This window comes from Camelus bactrianus, chromosome 26 (assembly GCF_048773025.1).
Source record: "Camelus bactrianus isolate YW-2024 breed Bactrian camel chromosome 26, ASM4877302v1, whole genome shotgun sequence".
Lineage (NCBI taxonomy): Eukaryota > Metazoa > Chordata > Mammalia > Artiodactyla > Camelidae > Camelus > Camelus bactrianus.
In genome coordinates, this window is record NC_133564.1 from 24897611 (window position 1) to 24918835 (window position 21225).

General features: G+C 33.9%; 1 protein-coding gene across 2 annotated transcripts in view; it reads right to left on the bottom strand.

The window, feature by feature from the left end:
* Positions 1-21225, bottom strand: part of GTF2E2 (general transcription factor IIE subunit 2) — a 60001-nt gene that overhangs the window by 16368 nt on the left and 22408 nt on the right. For both annotated transcript variants that reach the window (XM_074353551.1, XM_074353552.1), the window contains exons 4-6: positions 10474-10581; positions 8722-8904; positions 2999-3092 (exon numbers count right to left, since the gene is read on the bottom strand). In XM_074353551.1, coding sequence (XP_074209652.1) covers positions 2999-3092; positions 8722-8904; positions 10474-10581 — 385 coding nt within the window. The remainder of the gene's footprint in view (positions 1-2998; positions 3093-8721; positions 8905-10473; positions 10582-21225) is intronic.

Sequence of the window (21225 nt, forward strand, 5' to 3'; positions counted from 1 at the left end):
ACACACACACACACACACACACACACACAAACACACACACACACACACACACACAAGAGAGAAAGAAAAAGAAAAAGAAAGAAAGAAAAGAAAAAAAGAATGTTGTCAAAAAATAAGCCAGATACATTCATGGGTGTATGCTTTCAAATCTTTGAGAAATCCAATATACTCCTAAAGAAAAGTAAGGACAGAAAAGGAAGGCAGGAAGGGAGGAAAGACTATTTCTCTTCTAATGAATCCAGCATTACACTATACCAAACCCTGAAAGGCACACAAAAAAGAAACCTGACCACCCTGAAGCAAAAATCCTTACATACACCAGTAAAAAGAATGCAGAAATGCATAAACCAAAGAAGGGTTATTCTAGGAGTATAAGGATAGTTCAATATTGGGAAAGCTAGTAATGTATTTCACAACAGCAATAAAGATCTTAAAAGATGCAAAAATGACTTACTGTTTACCTTCCCAGTATCTTCCTGATTTATATGTATTAAAAAATAGATACACACATATCCTCTATGTAAGGTATATGTAAGGATATTTCCTGAGGCACTGTTAAATGTTTAAAAATTCATTCATCAGGTACACGTATAAAATGGAATACTAAACAGCTATTTACAGAGTATCCATAGTACAGAGAAAGTAAACCAGAAAAATAAACATTCAGCTATTCACAGAACTTATTTCTGGATGTGTGAAACTTTACTAACAAGCATATAGGATTACTTTCATAATTTGAAGGGAAAAAAGTAAAAATCCTCATTTTGTCCTGTAAGGCCAAGTTATGAGGAGATGGGAAGAGGTTAAGCCAATAAAGGCCATATAAAATGGCAAATGAAAATGGGGGTAATACTAAGGAACAGAACTCTAGGTAAAAGATACACAGATAGGAAAAGACTGAGAAAAAAGGTAAAACAAGAGTATCCACAGAAAGCACACACAAGGGACAGAAAACAGCAATGCTTATTAGTACAGGTCCTGTGTGACGGTCACGGCTAAATCAAACTGTGCTCCTAAAATTTCTCCAATGAAACACTACCAAGAAATCCTAGTTTCATGCTGCTGTTACAGAGCTTCTACCATCTCTTTACTTTCAAACACCTGCCTCAAGGTAAGCATCAACTTCCAGAAGATATGCTGCACCAGGCTGCCATCAAGAGAGCAGGCTTAATACTAAAATGTCCCATTGAGAAAGCCTGTCATTTGCTGAAGGTGCCCAAGATAAATGGAAGAGAAACTAAAACTAGTGATATACTATATTGGGAAGTAGAAAAGAGAGACAGGTGTTAGAACCAGAGAGATGACAAAGAATAAGCATTAGACAATGTTTCAAGTTAAAAAATCAAGAAATAACAGTATAAGCAAGTTATTTAGCAAGATGGGAAAAACCATCAGAAGAACCTAAAATAAAACCAGGTAGGTTACTTGCCATAAAAGAAAGGGACTGGAACTAGAGAAAGGAAAAGCGTATCTACTTTTCTTACTGTAAGATCTTCCTCACTATTTGGACATGTGATACTTCTGATAAGGTTTTTAATACTGTGAAAATTTTCTTCAAATGGATTAACTATGCCTAAGAATAAAGAATCTGTTGTTTCTTTGTTTAAACTCAGGATTTTAAAGTTCAAGTCCATTCATACGAGTTTTTAAAAGGAAGAAATCAATTTGACGATTACAAAAGTTTACATAACAGCAAAATTCCAAGCGTAAGAGACTCAAGGAATACTAAAAATTGCTAAGCCAAATCTTCCTGAAATGAGCACCTATCAATACAACACACAGAAGAAGCTGACTATCTTGTTTATATGCAGCAAGCTTACTTATTAGAAATGGCATTATAGAAGAGCCAGAATACTTTGCAAATTTTCATTTAATTAACATTTATTGAGAATCAACTAGATAACAAAGTACTCTTGATGAGGATTTTCACAAAAATACAACATTCTATTTTTTACAAGTCATAGTCATCTAAGTAACTTCAGGTTGACTAAACCATAAGCACCACAAGCCTGAGCATCTACAACCAGATAAACATACAAAAGAAAAACTTAGGGTTATGTACAAATTACGAATCATAATCAAGACAGGTATGAGCTACTACAGGGGCAAGATTTGTAAATGCATTTCTTATACAAAATTATTCATTCAAAAGAATCCCTCTTATATAATGCCATAAAAAAAGAGTCAGTATGACTAGCAGGCTGGCATAGCAGTAGTTTCACTGTTTGGAGTCTAATACTGCTATTGTACTCTATGTCCTCATATATTGTTAAGAGTATTTTGCTGTGACTTTGTATTACTTTTTAAATTTTTTAATTAAAATGATCAATTCTTGTAACAAAACTTCAAAATTAATACAAATTTAGAGTAAAAGATTATATTTGCTTAAATGAGAATTTGTATAGAAGAGAAATTTCTCATGACTCATAAACATTTATTTACTATTTTACATGAAAATATTACTGAAATATTTTAAAGTAAATCTAAAATACTGATGTCACACACTTACAAGACAACATATAGCTTAGCATCCAACTCTACAACTGCCAGAAAGAAAAAATTAATCTCCTTTCTTATCCAATTTGATAGTCAAAAAATTCGTAACTTATTTAAGAGCATATCAGTCTCCAAAAAAGTTGATTCTTTTTTCCATCCTGTATCAAGCTTTCATATCAAGAAAGGAAGTAGTATTTGTAAAATAAAAGGAATAAACAAACTCCTGTTTGGTACAGCTAAGCTGTAAGCATAAGAAATCATGAACTGCTACACCATGACTCCAAGTACAATTAACATAAAATATTTCAAACTACATATTTCAATTTGCATTCTGAGAAACAATTTTAGATATGAGTTACTAACTCTGTTCTAAGGTAATACGCAAAAAAAGCACTATTATAAAATTTAAGTTATAATTGTATTATAAATATTACAAATTCTGTCACCCTAAATTTGTATCATGTCTGCAAACTAAATAAAGCATCTATACAAAAAGGCTCACCTTCATCCACGGAGAACTGACAGCTCTTATCATTGAAGAAAAGAATTTTCTTCTTATCAGGACGGTTTACAAACAGTATCTGGTCCCCTAATGCCTTAAAGATAAAGAAAAATGCTTCAGTTAACTAAAATTACATCACCCAAGGAAAAAAAATTTCTTTCTTTCAAAGCAAAGGACTTCCATTTTCTTTAACTCTCAGTATAACATTAAGGTCCACTAGACCCAATTTTAATTCTTGAGTTTCTTTCTTGGGCAGTTCTGAATAGTTTTAACTATTGATACTTTGAGACTTTTATTCTTAGAGGTCTTCCGAAGTACTAAAAGAAAATTGAATTTTATTCTATTTAAAAAATTAATAAATCTACGCTGCAATTACAATTTGGGTCTATTGGACCCTTTTACTGATCTAAGAATAACTGTGGGATCTCAGTGTTCTTACCTTTCCTTTGCCCTGAAGTGTTTTGCTACTTACTCATCATTACCCATCAATTATTTCCAATTATGCTTTGAAAAGCTAAAATAAGAAAATGGAAGGATAATCAAAATCACCTAAAAGTGTGCAACTGTGAGATAGCCATCCTTCAGTTTTCTTATTGTACTGCCCAAAGAACTACACCCTCTCTCAAAAAGATATAAAAATCTTGAGTAATCTTTGCTGTCTTGTAGCTTTCACTGAGCTAAATACAGAATTCTTCATTTTCTAATACACATAACAATGACAAGGAAACTGATCTAAGATATTTCACTGTTATTAATGAATAAGGACAAGAATGCAAAAAGCCTGATAGTAGAATATTATAAACAAACTTTCAAAAGACAAAGAGAAAATCTTGAAAGCAGTGAGAAAAAAGCAAACCATCATACACAAGGAAGGGATGCTCAATAAAATTAAATACAGATTCCTCATCAGAAAATCCACAGGCCACAAGGTAGTGGACCAATATATTCAAAGTGCTAAAAGAAAGAAAACTGTCTACCAACAATCCTATATCCAACAAATCTATTCTTCACAAGTGGAAGAGAAATTAAGACCCAGAAATTAATTAATTAAGAGAAATTAATTCCCAGATTAAAAAAAAAAAAAAAAGCTGAGGGAATTCATCACCACTAGATCTGCCCTGTAAGAAAGGCTCAAGAGAGTCCTGCAGGGTAAAATGAAAGAACACCAGACAGTAACCCAAAGTAGTTATGAAGAAATAAAGATCTCAATAAAGGTAAATATGTGAACAATTATGAAAGTTAGTAATCCTGGAGTAACAGTTTCTAACTCACATATCATTTTCTACATGACTTAAGACATACATTATGTAAAGCAATTATTAGTCTAAAAACTAGTATTATCATAACTTGTTTTCTAACTCCAAATTTTCTCTTCTACATACTTTAAGAAACTATTGGATTTAAAAGAATTATTAGTTCATGTTTTGGAGCACACAATGCATAAGATGTAATTTTAAGACATCAACAACCAAAAGGGGTCAGGATGGAGCTGTAAAGAAGTGGAGTTTTCATGTTATTAAAGTTAAACTGATTTAATTTCAAATTAGAATGTTGTAACATTAGGATATTCAATATAATCCAGATGGTAACCACAAAAATAATAGCTATAGAATATACACAAACAAATAAAAAAGGAATTTTTTTATTTCAATACTAAAAAAATCAACTAAACACAAAAAAAATACTAATGCAAGAAATGAAGCACAAAAAGTTATGACACATAGAAAACAAATAGCAAAAATGACAGAAATCCCTGCTTATCAGTAATTACTTTTAAAAGCAAATAAACTCTCAAACAAAAGACAGAAACTGGCAAAATGGATAAAAACAGATAACCCAACTACATGTTACCTACAACAGACTCATTTTAAATTCAAAGACACAGATTGAAAGCAAAAGGACAGGAAAAAAAAAAAACAAAAAAACTCCATGCAAACAATAAACAAAAGAGAGTAGGGGTAGCTATACTAATATGAGACAAAATAGAGTATAAATCAAAGTTACAAGACAAAAGTGGTATTATATATTAATAAAAGATTCATCACAGCAAGAAGATACAACAATTATGAACATTTACATAACATCTAAAGACAGACCAGCAAAATATATGAAGCAAAACCTGACAGAACTGAAGAATTCATTCTACAATAATAGTTGGACAGTTGGATACTTTAATACCCCATTTTTAATAAAGGATACAACAAGACAGAAGAAAAAATGTCTTAAAACTTCCCAAATTTGATGAAAGATATGAATATAAACATGCAAGAAGTTCAACAGTCTTAACACAATAAACCAACTAAATCTGACAAACCTATTCAAAACAATCTACTCAACAACAGTATACACATTCTTCTCAAATTCACAGGGGACATTTTCCAGGACAGACCACACATTAGGCCACAAAATAAGTCTCAACAGATTTAAAGAGCATCATACAAAGTTAAATAGAGACTAAACAGACAACAGGGAAGATCAATGAAACTAAGAGATGATTTTTGAAAAGACAAATAAAATTGACAAACATTTAGCTTGACTAACCAAGAAAAAACTACGTAAGACTCAAATAAATTGAAATGAAATCAAACAGGAGGCATTCAAATGATTACCACAGAAATACAAAAGATCATAAGAGACTACTATGAACAAATGCCAACAACCTGGACAACCTACAAGAAAAGGATAAATTTCCAGAAACATACAAAGGCTTTTATAAAGACTGACATGAAGAAGCAGAAATTCTGAACGTATCAACTACTAACATAAAGTGAATAAGTCATCAAAAACTTTCCCCGATGAAAAAGTCCGGAACCTGACAGCTTCACTGGTGAATTCTACCAAACATTCAAATAAGAATACCAATTCATCTCAAACTCTTCCCAAAAAAAACAGAAGAAGAGATTTGTCAAACCTATTTTTACAAAGCCAACATTACTCTGATACCAAAATCAGACAAGGAAGCTACAAAGAAAGAAAACTGCAGGCCAACATCCCTTTCCTGATGAACATAAATGCAAAAATCCTCAACAAAATATTAGCAAATCAAATTCAACAATATATTAAAAGAATCATACATCATGATCAAGTGGGATTTATTCCAGGCATGTAAGGATGGTTCAACATATGAGGAAATCAATGTGATAAACCACATTAACAAAATGAAGAATAAAAATCATATGATCATCTCAACTAATGCAGAAAAAGCATTTGACAAAATTCAACATCCACTATGATTAAAGCTCTCTGCAACGTGGGTCCCAAGGAAACATACCTAAACATAATAAAGGCCATATATGACAAGCCCACAGCTAACAAAAAACTCAACAGTGAAAAGCTGAAAGCATTTCCTCTAAGATCAAGAACAAGACAAGGATTCCCATTCTCATCGCTTTTATTCAACATAGGATTGAAGTCCTAGCCAGAACAATTGGGCAAGAAACAGAAATAAAAGTCATCCAAATAGGAAAGGAAGAAGTAAAACTGTCACTATTTGCAGACGACATACCTAAAAAAAACCCTGAAGATTCCACAAAAAAACTGTTAGAACTAATAATAAATTCAGGAAGTTGCAAGACGCAAAATCAATATACAAAACTCCACTGTGTTTCTATGTACTAATAACAAGCTATTAGAAAGAGAAATTAAGAAAACAATCCCATACACAACTGCATCAAGAATAAAATACCTAGGAATAAATTTAACCGAGGAGGTAAAAGATCTCTACACTTAAAACTGTAAGACAATGATAAAAGGAATTGAAGATGGCACAAAAAGAGGAAAGATATTCCATGTTCATGGATTGGAAGAATCAGTATTATAAAAATAATGTCCATACTACCCAAAGCAACGTACAGATTTAGTGCAATCCCTATCAAAATTTCTAATGGCATTTTTCACAGAAATAGAACAATCCTAGAATTTGTACAGAACCAAAGAAGACCCCAAATAGCCAAAGTAAACTTGAGAAAGAATAACAAAGCTGGAGGCATTGCTCTCCCTGATTTCAAACTACATTACAAAGCTACAGCAATTGGAGCGGAGGGTATAGCTCAGTGGCAGAGCACATGGTTAGCATGCACAAGGTCCTGGGTTCAATCCTCAATACAATCAATCCCCTAATTACCCCCCAAAAATGAAAATAAAAAGTTAAAAAAAAAAAAACAAAAAACAAGAACTTTGTCCACAAAGGTACAGCAATCAAAACAGTATGGTACTGGCATAAAAGCAGACAGATAGATCAATGAAACAGAACAGAGAGCCCAGAATTCAACCTACATATATATGGTCAATTAATTTACAACAAACATGCCAAGAATATACAATGAGGAAAAGATATACTTTTCAATAAATGGTACTGGGAAAACTGGACAGCCACATTCAAAGGAATAAAACTGGACCCTCTTATACCATATGAAAAAATTATTTCAAAGTTGATTAAAGAATGTAAGACCTGAAACCATAAGACTCCTAGAAAAAAAACATAAGAGGTAAGTTTCTTGACATTTGTCTTGGCCATGATTTTTCCAATTTGACACCAAAAGCAAAGGCATCAAAAAGCAAACATAAACAAGTGGGACCATATCAAACTAAAAAGCTTCTGCACAGCAAAAGAAATCATCAACAAAATGAAAAGATAACCTACTGAATGGAAGACTCTATTTGCAAATCATTTATCTGATAAGGGGTTAATATCTAAATTAATATCTAAAATATATAAAGAATTCACAGCAAAAAACCAAACAACCCAATTATAAAATGGGCAGAGTATCCAAATAAACATTATTCCAAAGACACACAGATGGCCAATGGGTACATGAAAAGATGTTCAACATCACTAATCAACAGAAAATTGCAAATCAAAACCACGAGATATCCTGAGCTATATAATTCACAATGTTCAAGACTTAAAAGAAATTTAGTAGATCTATGAAGGAATATATATATATATACAGATAGATAGATATATAGATACATATAACAGGAAAATATGACCCATACTCAAGAGACACAGACTCAGTGCAGATCAGCCCCAAGATGATCCAGCTCTTGAAACTGAAATAAGAGGAGTTTAAAGCAGCTACAAGAAATTGTATGCAAGGGTGTAACAGAAAACTTGCTTGTAATGAATGGGGAAAAAAAAAAACAGAAAATCTCACCAAAGAAACAGAAACCGTAAGAAAGAGAAGTCTATAGCTGAAAAATACAATCTCTAAAATAAAAAATTCACCAATCTGGCTTAACAACAAATTGGAGAAAAGTCAGTACAACTGACAGCAGACCAACAGAACAAAAAATAAGTTAAAAAAACAGAGCCTCAGGGACTTGTGGGACAATACCAAAAGGTCCAACATATAGGTAACTGAATCACCAAGAAGTAGAGGAGAGAAAGAAGCAGTTTTACTCCACAGATAGCAAAAAGAATTAATCTGCTTACAGGTTAGCATTAATCGTTAGCAGTTGTGAATAACAGAGACTAGCAGCCTTCACAAGAGAATTCAAAAGGGAACTGTCAAAGTTACACAAAAATGGCTATGCTCTGTCCTGTTGTGTAGCACAAAACACAAATTTCAAATCTGCAACTGGCTCACGACAACCTCAAGTGTATATGATGGAATCTTTATAAAGAAAAATTTTTTAAAAAAATTTAAATCTTGCTATTTTTTAAGATCAAGAAGATATTATTAATTCAAATCATATTAAGGCATAGAAAGAAAAGAGGTTACCTTCACAGCTTTCTGGGAATTGGGCAGTCCTTCCTCTATGTCTTCTAAAAGAATTCCTCCTAAGCCTCGCTGGTCATGCTGATCTAAGAGTCTAAGTAGGGCCTTCTTATCTTTCACGTTGTACTTGGGCTTGAAGGCATACTTCCCATCTATTACTTCAATTTTTGGGTTATTGACTAACGCCTGTAACAGTGACACAACTTGGATGCATTACCAAAAGGAAATCTCATATATACATTCTTAAATTCTACTAAGTATTTGATAAATAACAATACCCAATACAGTGGCAAATTAAAAGTATCCTGTGAATATCAACTAGCAGATCTAAAATACTGGATTATCCAGGGTCCAAAGCAACAGGAAGAGATCAGCATGGTGCTCACTTTTTATAAAAGAAAATGTGTAATATCTATATAAACTCAATTCCTTGGATGAGAAAGAAATCATTTTATTACAACTTCTTTGAAGAAAGCACCCATATTCTTTTAGAAGACAGGTAAGAATCTAAAACATCTATTAATATTAACAGACAAAGCAAGACGAGTACCACCTGTGCCACCCTCAAAGTATAGTTGTTTGCATGCTCGGATTACAATGTGAGAAATATGTCCATGGTATGAACGTATCAACAGTCAGTCTACAGTATCGAACAGCACTAGCAGCTGTGGAAAGAACTGAAAAGGACCAGACTAGTAGTGCATTTAAGAAATTTACCTATAATGTCACCTTGAGTTTGAAACTCAGTAGGAACACAGGAGTTACTGAGAATAATGATGTTCCTAGTCAGTCTTTTCGTACAGCTAATATTAGAAGGAAAGCTCTTCAAGAAAGAGCAACCTATTTATTTTCTTCTGCAGCTGACAGCCTGACCCTGAAAGGATAAAGAGAAGAGACACAGAAAGAAGAAAGGAGGGAGAATAGAACAGTAATAAAAATAACCTTTACCTAATGTGGGTAGTCTGTGAAATCCCAAGATTAGGTAAAGCATCAAAATTTAAATGTGGATTGCCACTATTTGCATATCACTAATATAAGCCACTAACTGGTTCATTTTACATTAAGAAAACCAAGAACAAAATTTTGCTTGGTAAAATAAACTAACTGAATCCTATTTTAGGAAGTTTACATTTGGTCTTTAGAATCAACACTGGTCCTAGAAAGTCTGTCCTGTTAACTGTTATTTCATACTTAAACAGAAAAAGATAAATATCTCAATTTTTTAAATGCTATTCATTTCCAAATTAGCACGGTCACTGATGGTTTTGCGATTCCTTTTCTTCCAATGTTGTGTGTATATACACAGTGTTCGAGATTATTTTTCCAAGTAACCTGCTAGAGGCAGTAACATCACTATGAAATCATAATAGTAGTAGCAGTACAACAAATCCCTTGCTTTCCCTAACATTCCTCATGCTTTTAATGTCCTAAAACCGAAATAATACAATTTGCCAACATATACATTATAAAATTAGCAATTCAAAATAAGCATCAATTACTCTGTAAAAACTTAAGTAAAAATTGGTACAATAACTGACATGTAACTTTACAACTTTTATTCTAAAGTCTTTGATAGTTTTAAATAGATACATAAGATTATATGAAAAGCAAGTCAATCTCAAAATGTGAATGTTTAAAGAACAAAAGCCCTATACAAATTCTTTAAAGAAAAAGCAAAAATAATGATCAAATTTCAGTATATGAAAACCCTAGTTATAGCAATTTTCTTCCACAATATTTTAAGTCTACGCTTACCTCAGTCATTAGCCATTGTTTCTGCTTGAGTCCAATATCTAAATGTTGCGTTTCATCCAAAATTTCTTCTAAAGTAAGAGGATGTGTATCTCCCCTCTGATGCCGTGTCTATTGAGCAAAGAAATTGTTATTAGAAGACAGTTTTAAAATGCTAGATGCATTAAGTAACAGTTACAAGTACATCTTTTCAGGAATGTAGAATGTGTATTATTTGAGGCAGTACAAGTACAGTGATGAAGAGAATGGACTATAAAATCAGAATCGAGTTCAAACTTGTAGCTCTATGAAGTCAAATGATAAACTGAGAAAAAATATTTGCAATTCACATCACAAAGAATTAATGTTCTTAGTGTTTTAACAGTTCCAAAAATCTAAGAAAATTACCAAAGACAGGAACATACAAATCACAAAGAGATGCAAATGACCTTAGACATATGAAAAGATATTCAACTTCCACCAAGATATTTCTTATCTACATTTACAAAAATCCATGTTTGACAACTCTATTGGTGAGGCTGTAAGGAAACAGACCCATTCTGGTAAGAATGCAAATTGATACAACTCCTGGGAAAGGTAATTTGGCAATATAAATGTGCTGAGACCTTTTGACCCAACAATTTCACTTAAAGGAAACTACCCTATAGATAAACCACAACATAGCAAAGTGATAAGGTCACGGCAAGCATTGTTTGTAAAAGGAGAATATTAGAAACAACTAAAGTGGCAGTCAATAAAGGACTGATCAAACTACAGCACATCTATGCTACTATATAAATGTTAAAAAAAAAAAGAAATTGCAGATGTTTTCTATGTGCTAATTTGGAAGGACATCCAGGACAAACTACTAAATTCAAAACCGTATGTAGGGGCAGGGTATAGCTCAAGTGGTAGAGCACATGCTTAGCATGCATGAGGTCATGGGTTCAATCCCCAGTACCTCCACTGAAAAACCAAATAAATAAATAAACCTAATTACCCACCCTGCAAAAAAAAAAAAAAAAAAAATGTAGACACCAAAAACTGATGAGTTTGTGAAGGAACAGGAACTCTCATTCACTGCTGGTGGAAACGCAAAATATTACAGCTACTCTTGCTTGGCAGTTTCTTAGCAAATTAAACATTCTAATCACACAGTCCAGCAACTGTGCTCATCAGTATTTACCCAAAGGAGTTGAAAGCTTATGTTCATACAAAAACCTGCACAGATGTTTACAGCAGCTTTACTCATAATTGCCAAAACCTGGAAACCACCAAAACGCCCTTCATTCGGTCAATCTGACAAACTGTGGAACATCAGACGATGGAATATTATTCAGTGCTAAAAAGAAATGAACTATCAAGTCATGAAAAAACATGGAAGAACTTTAAATGCCTATCACTAGGTGAAAGAAGCCAACCTGAAAGGGCTGCAAAACAACCATCTGACATTCCAGAAATGACAAAACTATGGAGAGAATAAATTCAGTGGTTGCCAAGGGTTAAGGGGAAAGGATAGATGAAGAGGTAGAGCACAGAGGGTTAGGGCAGTGAAACTATCCTGCATGAAACTATAATGATGGACACATTCATTATACATTTGTCAAATCCTATAGAATGCACAACACCAAGAGTGAATCCTAAGGTAAGCTATGGACTTTAGCTGACAACAATGCGTAGGTTCAAAGATTTAACAAATGCACCACTATGGTGGCAGGATGCAAACAGCGTGGGAGGTTGTAGGGATGGGAGGGAATATATACACATTTTCTGTATGTCAACCTTTTTTGCTGTAAACGTAAAACTGCTCTAAAAAAGTGAAATCAGTGTTTAAAATTTTTATATACATATAACACACAATGAAATATTATTAATCTATAAAAAAGAAGTCCTGCCATTTGTGACAACATGGTCAGACCCTGAGGGTATTATGCAAGTGAAATACATCACACAAAGAAAGATAAATACTGCATGATCTCACTTATATATGGAATCCAAAAAAACCCCAAAACTTACAGATACAGAGAACAGACTAGTGGTTGCCAGAGGCATGTTGGGACATGGGTAATTAACAGATGAAGAAAATGAGTGAAGGTGGTCAAAGGGTAAAAATTTCCAGGTAAGTCAGTCCCGGGGATGTAATGTACAGCATGGTGACTACAGTTAACAATACTATATTCTATAATACATACATATATCAAATTATTATGTTGTTCACCTAAAAATAATACAATGTAATATGTTTATCATATCCCAATTTTTTAAAGTAAAAGTAAAAAAAAGTATTTATGTTAAAAATCATATCATATGAAGCCTTTCACATAAGAGACAAAAATAAAAATGTATATTCCTATTTTGTTTCCATATAAAGAACCGCTAGAAAGAGTCACAAGAAAGTTATAAAAGGGATTACTCATAGGAAGCAGGGCAGAAGAAAAACTAAGCTGAATTAGAGGTGAGAATAAGACCTTTTTCATTAATACCTTTTTATATTCTTTTTAAAAACTTATTTATATATTTATTTTACAATATCGTATTTTTAATTGAAGTATAGTTGATGTACAATACTGTATGTCACAGGTATACAATATAGTTGATTCACAATTTTTGAAGGTTATACTCCATTTATAGTTATTACAAAATACTGGCTATATCCCCCATGTTGTACAATACATCCTTGCAGCTTATTTTATACCTGATGGTTTGTACCTCTTAATCCTCCACCTCCATCTTGCCCCTCCCCTTCCCCTCTCCCCACTGGTAACCACTAGTTCCTTCTTTACATCTGTGAGTCTGTTTCTCTTCTGTTATATTCACTGGTTTATTTTTTTAGCTTCCACATGTAAGTGATATCTTACAGTATTTGTCTTTCTGTCCAACCCACTTCACTTAGTATAATGCCCTCAAGTCCATCCATGCTGTACACTATAAACTAATACAACATTTTAAATCAACTGTACTTCATTTAAAAAGTAAACAACCAACTCAACTTCTGGGCAGAACTGAACAGACATTTTTACAAAAGAGGAAATGCAGGTGGCCAACAGAAACATGAAAAGTTGCTCAACATCACTAGTATCAGGGAAATGCAAATCAAAATCACAGTGAGACATCACCTCACACCTGTCAGAATGGCCATTATCAAAAAGAACACAAATAACAAATGTTGGCAAGGATATAGAGAAAAGGGAACCTTTGTACACTGTTGGAGGGAATGTAAATTGGTATAGCCACTATGGAAAACAATATGGAGGTTTTTCAAAAACCTAAAACAGAACCACGTATGGCCCAGCAATTCCACTCCTGGGCATATAGCTGAGAAAAACAAAAACATTAATTGAAAAAGATACATACACCCTGCTATTAACAGCAACATTATATATAACTGCCAAGATATGGAAGCATCCTAATGAACATCAATAGATGAACGGATAAAGAAGACGTAGCCTATATATGTAATGGAATACGACTCACTCATTAAAAAGGATATTTTTGCCATTTCTGGCCCTTCATTCACTTTTTTTTTTAACTTCAAAAATCAGAATTTTATAACTGGCATAAACATTTTCACTGTATCAAAAATAACAAAATACCTAGAAATAAACTTAACTAAGGAGATTACCTATGATCTGAAAATTGTAAAACACTCATGAAGGAAACTGAAGATGATACAAAGAAATGGAAAGATTATCTTGTGCTCCTGGATTGGAAGAATCAACATTATCAAAATGGCCACACTACCACACTACCCAAAGCAACCTACATATCCAATGCAACCTCTGTCAAATTATGATATTTTTCACAGAACTAGAACAACTGTAAAACTTACATGGAACCGTAGAAGACCCTAAATTGCCAAAGCAATCTTTTGTAGGTCTTTTTTTCTTTCTTCTTTTTGTCCTCTTTTCTTACGGTTTGATGTCTAGAGAAGTTCCTTTAATATTTGTGGTAAAGCTGGTCTGGTGGTGCTGAACTCTTTTAGCTTCTGTTTGTTTGCGAAGCTTTTGATTTCTCCATCAAATATGAACAAGAGCCTTACTGGACAGAGTATTCTTGGTTGGAAGTTTTTCCCTCTCATCACTTTAAATGTATCATGCCACTCCCTTCTGGCCTGTAGAGTTTCTGCTGACAAATCACCTGACAGCCTTATGGGAGTTCCCTTGTATGTTACTTGTTGCTTTTCTCTTGCTAATTTTAACATTTTCTCCTTATCCTTAATTTTTGTCAGTTTGATTACTATGTGCTGTGGTGTATTCCTCCTTGGGTTGATCCTGTGTGGAACTCTGAGCTTCCTGGACGTGGGTGACTGTTCCCTTTCCCAAGTTGGAAAAATTTTTGGTCATTATTTATATTGTGTTTTATACCAAGAGATATACTAAACAAAAAGTTAAATTAAAAATTAAATTAAAAAGAAAAAGGGGGGAGGGTATAGCTTAGTGGGAGAGCACATTCTTTGCATGCACAAGGTCCTGGGTTCAATCCTCAGTGCTTCCATTAATAAATAAACAAATAAACCTAATTATCTCCCCCCTCCCCGCTAGCCAGAAAAAGAATAAAATTTTTAAGAAGAATAAAAAAAACAATTTCAGACCCTAAGCTCCATCACTGTTGGACAGGTTACTGAACTCTGGGCTTCAGTCAGGCCACTGAAAACTAGAGTAATTATTTTCCAAAGGTATGTTTGGAAAGCAGACAAAGTTTAACATATACCAGATAAGAACCATTTACTGAACATTTGCTATTAATTCATCCACTTATTCATGCAAATACTTAGTTATAACTCCTCTTTGCCAAAAGTACTGCAATGAGACATACAATGAAATGCAAACTACTTCTGCCTTTCAAGAGCTCCACAAATAGAGTAAGAACTAAACATACATATACAAAAGTTAGGCATACAAAACCCTTTTGTGAGTTCAATTCATCAAAAATACAAAAAATTATAAACCCTTTTGATATGGTTGCATGAACTGAAATAAGGAAAGATGGAAATTTACTAACCAAATTGCCTAATTGGTGAGAAAGATTAAAAAATTAGTTTCATAATTTTGTAATGAGTTACTGACTATGACTGCCATCATTATTGAAACCCCTCCCCCAAATACTGCATTCTCTCCCCTAAAGACATCCACGTCCAAATCTCAGCAACCTGTGACTGTGCTACCATCTGTGGCAAAAGGGACTTGACTGATGTGATTAAATTAAGTATCTTGAGATGTAGAGACTCGATTGTCTGGGTAGGTCCAATGTAATCATACATATCCTAATAAGGGAAAGAGGGAGGAAGGAGAGTCGCAGTGAATATTAATATCATCCTCTGTGATGATGGAAGAGGCTGGAGTGATGCAGGGACCAGAACACGTCAGGAAACGCAGCTGGCCTCCAGAAGCCGAAAACGGAAAGGGAAACAGAAGGTTCCCTCAGAGCCTCCAAAAGGAATCACCCTGCCTACTTTAGCCCAGTGAGACTGATTTTGGATTTCTGTCTTCTAAAACTGTGAGATAATCAATTTGCACTGTTTTAAGTCACTAAGTTTGTGGTAATTTGTTACAGCATCAATAAGAAACTAACATAAGTACTTTCTTCCCCTAGATCTATATGAATCTCTGTATTTATAGCAAAGAAAGCAATTAAAGCCAAGGATTCAAATAAAGTAAAACATTCAAATCACTTTGTAAAAGAAGGCTAAACGAAGATTTTCAGACACGATGAGATGTTTGATCATACTGCTTTCAGTCAGCAAAAGGGTTTTTTAAGAAAATATATCCATTTTACCTTTTATCTCAACTTTTAAAATTTCTAATTTTATGCAAGTTTATAACACACAGAGGGTATCAGTACAGAAGTGTATTAGTACATGTATAAAGCTAGAGGATTTTTAATCTTGGGGTGGCCAATCAAACAATGGTGTAGATCAGTACAGTTATTTTGAATGGGTATTTTGATTATTTTGTATATATGCAATGTATTTAGGCATATTTGGGATACATGGACCTGGAAGTACATAGCTTAAACTAGAAGAAATAAAGGAGGTTAATTTTATTTGTTTAAGGATAGCCAAGTGAAGTCTTTCAAAATAATTTTTCCATATTCTCCATTATCGCTGATTATCAAATATATTTTCCTTAGTTTTCTTCACATTAAAAACCTTCCCATCATAATATAAAATTATTAAAAGACTATGTCAATCTGGAAATATAAGCAAATAAATACAGCTCAAGAAAAATTTAAAAAGCACTAGCCCCATCTTTGTTATTATTGCTGTTTTTAAGTTAAAATAAATGCTACTTTTAGAATCAGACCAAGCTTAATAGACAGAATATTCAATGTATAAAAGCTGAACTAGTTTCATTGAATTATGTAAAAAGAGAAGCCAAAAATACAGCTATCAAACTGTCAAGTGAAAAGATATTACAAAAAAATGAGTGATCAGAAAGAAAAAAAAAAAGAGCAAGAGAGATACCTGAAAAACTTAAAATTACTTCCTTATTTCTTGCTTAGATTAGGAATTAAGAAAAATGGACAGGAGTGTCTAGAGAATACATAATACTCAAAAGATGTCTGGTGTATTGCACTTCCTATTTTATTTCATTTTCTAATTTTTTTTTGAAAGTTTGCAGAAAGTGATTTCTGTATATTGACCCTGTATTTAGCAACTCTACTAAATATACTCATTAATTCCAATAGTTTGTAGATTCTCTTGGCCCTTTTTTTTTTTTTTTAATAGAGGTGGGGTTGAACCCAGGACCTCGTGCATGCTAAGCAGGTGCTCTACCACTGAGCCATCTTCTTCCCCTCTTCTCTTGGCTTTTCTATGTACTTAATCATGTCATCTACAGTTTCTCTTCTTCCTTTCCAATTTTTATATGTTATTTCTTTTTTCTTGCTTTAATGCATTGGGTAGGACTTCCAGTGTAATACCCAACTGTCTCTTACATTGTGTATCTTTGTCTTTTTCTGACCTCAGAGGAAATGCAACCATTCTCTCACCATAAGTAGGTTTTCGTATCACAGGGTTTTTCCACCATTACTCCATGTTAAAACCCTAGGGTTCCATAAGATTTCACTAGGGGTACCACAAAAAATTGTAATTTTAAAAATAACCATAATATTTTCAACTGCATGAACCATGCAATGCAAGTGTAGTAATGTGCAACTAACAATGCATGCAATGAGCCACCAGGCTAACGATTTCATTAGAAGTCTTCTAGCATCATGTGGCGACGTGAGCAGGGCTATGTTCTTTTGGTTGAGCCCATTATCGGTTTCTGATTAAACAGGGAGAGGCCACTAATAGTTGATAAGCTCTCTACTGCACAAATGGGAGCATGGTAGGCTGACAGTGTTAGCAACTCCCTTCCAAATTACCTCCCCTAACCCTCACTTATTCAGTACCAAAATGACTTAAGGCAGCAAACAGCTCTGCGCTCATGTATCAGGAAATCTGAGGGAAATGTTCAGTCTAAACAAGGATTTTTACACACCAGGACTCAACTGCCCCCTGCTGCTTTGCTGCTGTAAATGTGCAAAACATGGATCGTGTAGTAACAAAAATAAAACACTGTGAAATGTTCGTATTTTCTGTGATGTAGTTCTTGGAAAGTTATTCCCTGTGGTTTTATAATTTATTAGCATTTGTTTTATAAACATGCCTGACAGTCCAGTGTGATGATTTTTGAAGATGAGATTTGTGACAGCAAAGGATTCTAAGCCTAGGTCCAAGAACAATTCTAATAAGGTTAGTAATAAAGAACTATAATCTTCTAAGTCATTTCACTACACCAGGGCAGTAAGAGATACCAAAAACACCTACCACTACAATGAGCTACTGACCAATGCGGGTTTACAAGGGCTGGTAACCCAGGTGTCCTAATTCACTGTGCATCATCATGGCAAACGACTTAACAGTGGTTCCAGCAAAACTGAAAATACACTTAAATGTAAGTCACAGGTATTGGACAAGTCAAGGTGCTTACTATTTTAAACAACTATTGGAATCTCAAATCAAACAGAGAAAAGCTTTTGTTAAGAGAAAAAATGTCACGTTCAGTGAAAAGGCTTAAATCAAGTTATTACCACCCAGAACAAGAGGGTGAGTGGGTGTATCACACAGTTGGTGGGAACCTAACAATATTAACATGTCAAATGATAATGAGTAAAATGCACAGTATGAGAAACTGAAAAGTATCAAACAGTATATATCAGCAAACTGATGACACATCACATGACACTAAAGAGGTTTGTTTAATAAACTGAGAAACAACAGCTTGTCTACCCAGGTTGACAAACCAACAGATTTCACCAATAAATGTTATACAGTAACATCTGCAAAGTTTTTAAATGATGGTAAATTTTAAGAAAACTTTTCTGCCGCAAAGAACGGCCACAAACAAGCAAAGAGTAAGACATTTAAGGTGGTATCTTCATATCTAGAAACAAAGGTCTGTCTTGGAGAAACTGCACTGGTATCCTCACTGATGTGCCCCATCGATGGCTGGCTCAGTACAAGGTTTTGCCTCTCTTGTTTAAAAAAAAAAAAAAGGAATATTACGATGTTGTCACGAGACACTGCTTTCTTCACAGAGGTACCAGTATTAAAAAAAAAAAAAAAAAAAAAAAAAACAACCCTTGGAAATGAAATGAAAATGTCTTGAATGGTGTCACAAAAATGATTTGCTTCACTAACAAAGACCAGTGCACTTGAGCATATAAATCTCCTGCTCCATACAGAAATCCAGTGGTTTAGCAGAGGAAGAGTTCTCAAGAAAATAGTAGACCATACTTTTCTGAGTGCTTTGAAGATGAAGAATGACTGCAGAAGCTAGCTTTCTTAGCAGACTTTTTTTTTTTTAATTGTAAGAACTGGCTGAACAAGTTTCTGCAAGGCTCTAAGGAAAAAAAAAATGCTTTGACTTAAAGTGATTTCTGGATTTCAATGGAAAATAATCTTTGGAAAAATCATGTGGCAAAAAGAAATCTTTGTGATGTTGTTTGGGCTTGAGAGTGAGGAAGGATGTCAGCAAGACTCAAGCATTACTGAAAACCACGTACAAAAACTAAATAAGACAATTATTATCGGCTTATTATAGCCACAACTTACTGATTAAGTAACACAGCTGAACTGTAGGCATAACAATTTTTCCAAGAATTCTCTGAGACCTAAAAATTATTTCAAGGGTTCCTTCAGGGTAAGAAGATTGAGAAAGGCCGTTCTACCGTCTTAAGGAACCTAGCTTATACTACTAATTTGCTCCAAGTTTTTTTTTTTAATCATGAATGGGAGTCAGATTTTATCAGAAGCTTTTTCTGTATCTAACTCAGATGATCCTATGCTTTTTCTTCTTTGCTCTATTAATAATGTAATAATGACTTACACTGATTTTCAAACAGTAAGCACTCTTACTTACCCAGAATAAACTCTACTTCATCACAACTTACTATTCTTTTTATATATGAGTAGATTTGATTTGTTCCCATCTTTTAAAGGATTTCTACACCTGTATTTATCAGATATACTACTGTATAATTTAAATGCTTTACTTAAGACTAAAAAAATCCAGGTTCTTGACTCTACCCTGCTGTCAACCAGAGCTGTGCCTATGAGCTAGTCATTTAATTTCTCTGGACTTCAGAGTTTCTAAATTCAAATAAAATTGTCAGAATTAATTCATACAGAAGCTAGGCTAGGCCAGTAGTTCTCAATCTTCAGCATCCATCCGATTCACCGGAAGAGCTTGTGAAAGCACGGATTGCTGAGCTGCACCTGCCCAACAGATCTAGGAAGGGGCCCAAGAATTTGCACTTCTTACAAGTTCCCAGGAGATACTAATGCCACTGGCTAGAGAATGATATGTTGAGAACCACTGAGCTAGGCTAAACCAAACTAATCAAATTTTTCAACATAATGTTTTCCATAACTGAGATATACCCACATAAAGGGACAACAGTGAGATCAAGGAAAAAAAGCATTCCATCAAAAACAAAGTGCCCCACTGATGTGTCATCTGAGAACTAGTGTCTTGAATGGAGAAAGAGACATTTTTAAGATAATTCGAAGGGCTTTTTTTTTTTTCTTCAGACTTACTCTTTTAAGCAGTAAAATTTGTTTTACATTAACTATATCTATAAAAGCCATTCTAAAATGGACCATGAAATTCTTCTATCTTCTCAATCAGGTCCACTGCAAGTAATTTAATCTTTTTGATGTCTCAGTTACTATTTTAACATAAATTGCTAGGATGTGGTACAATAACCATCTTGGGAGCCAATGAGATGTGTTGGGCAGTTTGTTCCTCTGTTAAATGTTCTCAGTATCATGACTGTGAAGTTCTTGCATCTGGCTCTTAATTTTTTCCCCGTTTAAATACTTCTTGCTCTAAATCTCACTGCACCTATCGCAAACAGTTCTTTAATGGTGTCCCTTGAACCTTCTCCATAGAATTTCTAAATAATTGTCATTGAGCAATTAGAGTTCTTCCATCAGTAAATGAATAAACTAGGAGCATTTTTGTGTTGTCTTTTTGCTTTCTTTCTAAGTTCTTGGTTTTATCAGATCTTTAGAAAGGGTACACAAGAGACAGTTGAAGATTTTCCAAGAAAAGTTACAGATCACCTTCCATATGTACTCTTTCCCTTTCAAAACAGTCCTGTCCCCTTTTTACACATACACACACAAAAGGTACAACTCTCACCTCCACCCAGAATTTATGACGCATTGCCTAGAACTGTAATGAACTCCAGGGACTCAAACAAAAGGACAGGTCAGAAAATACTGTT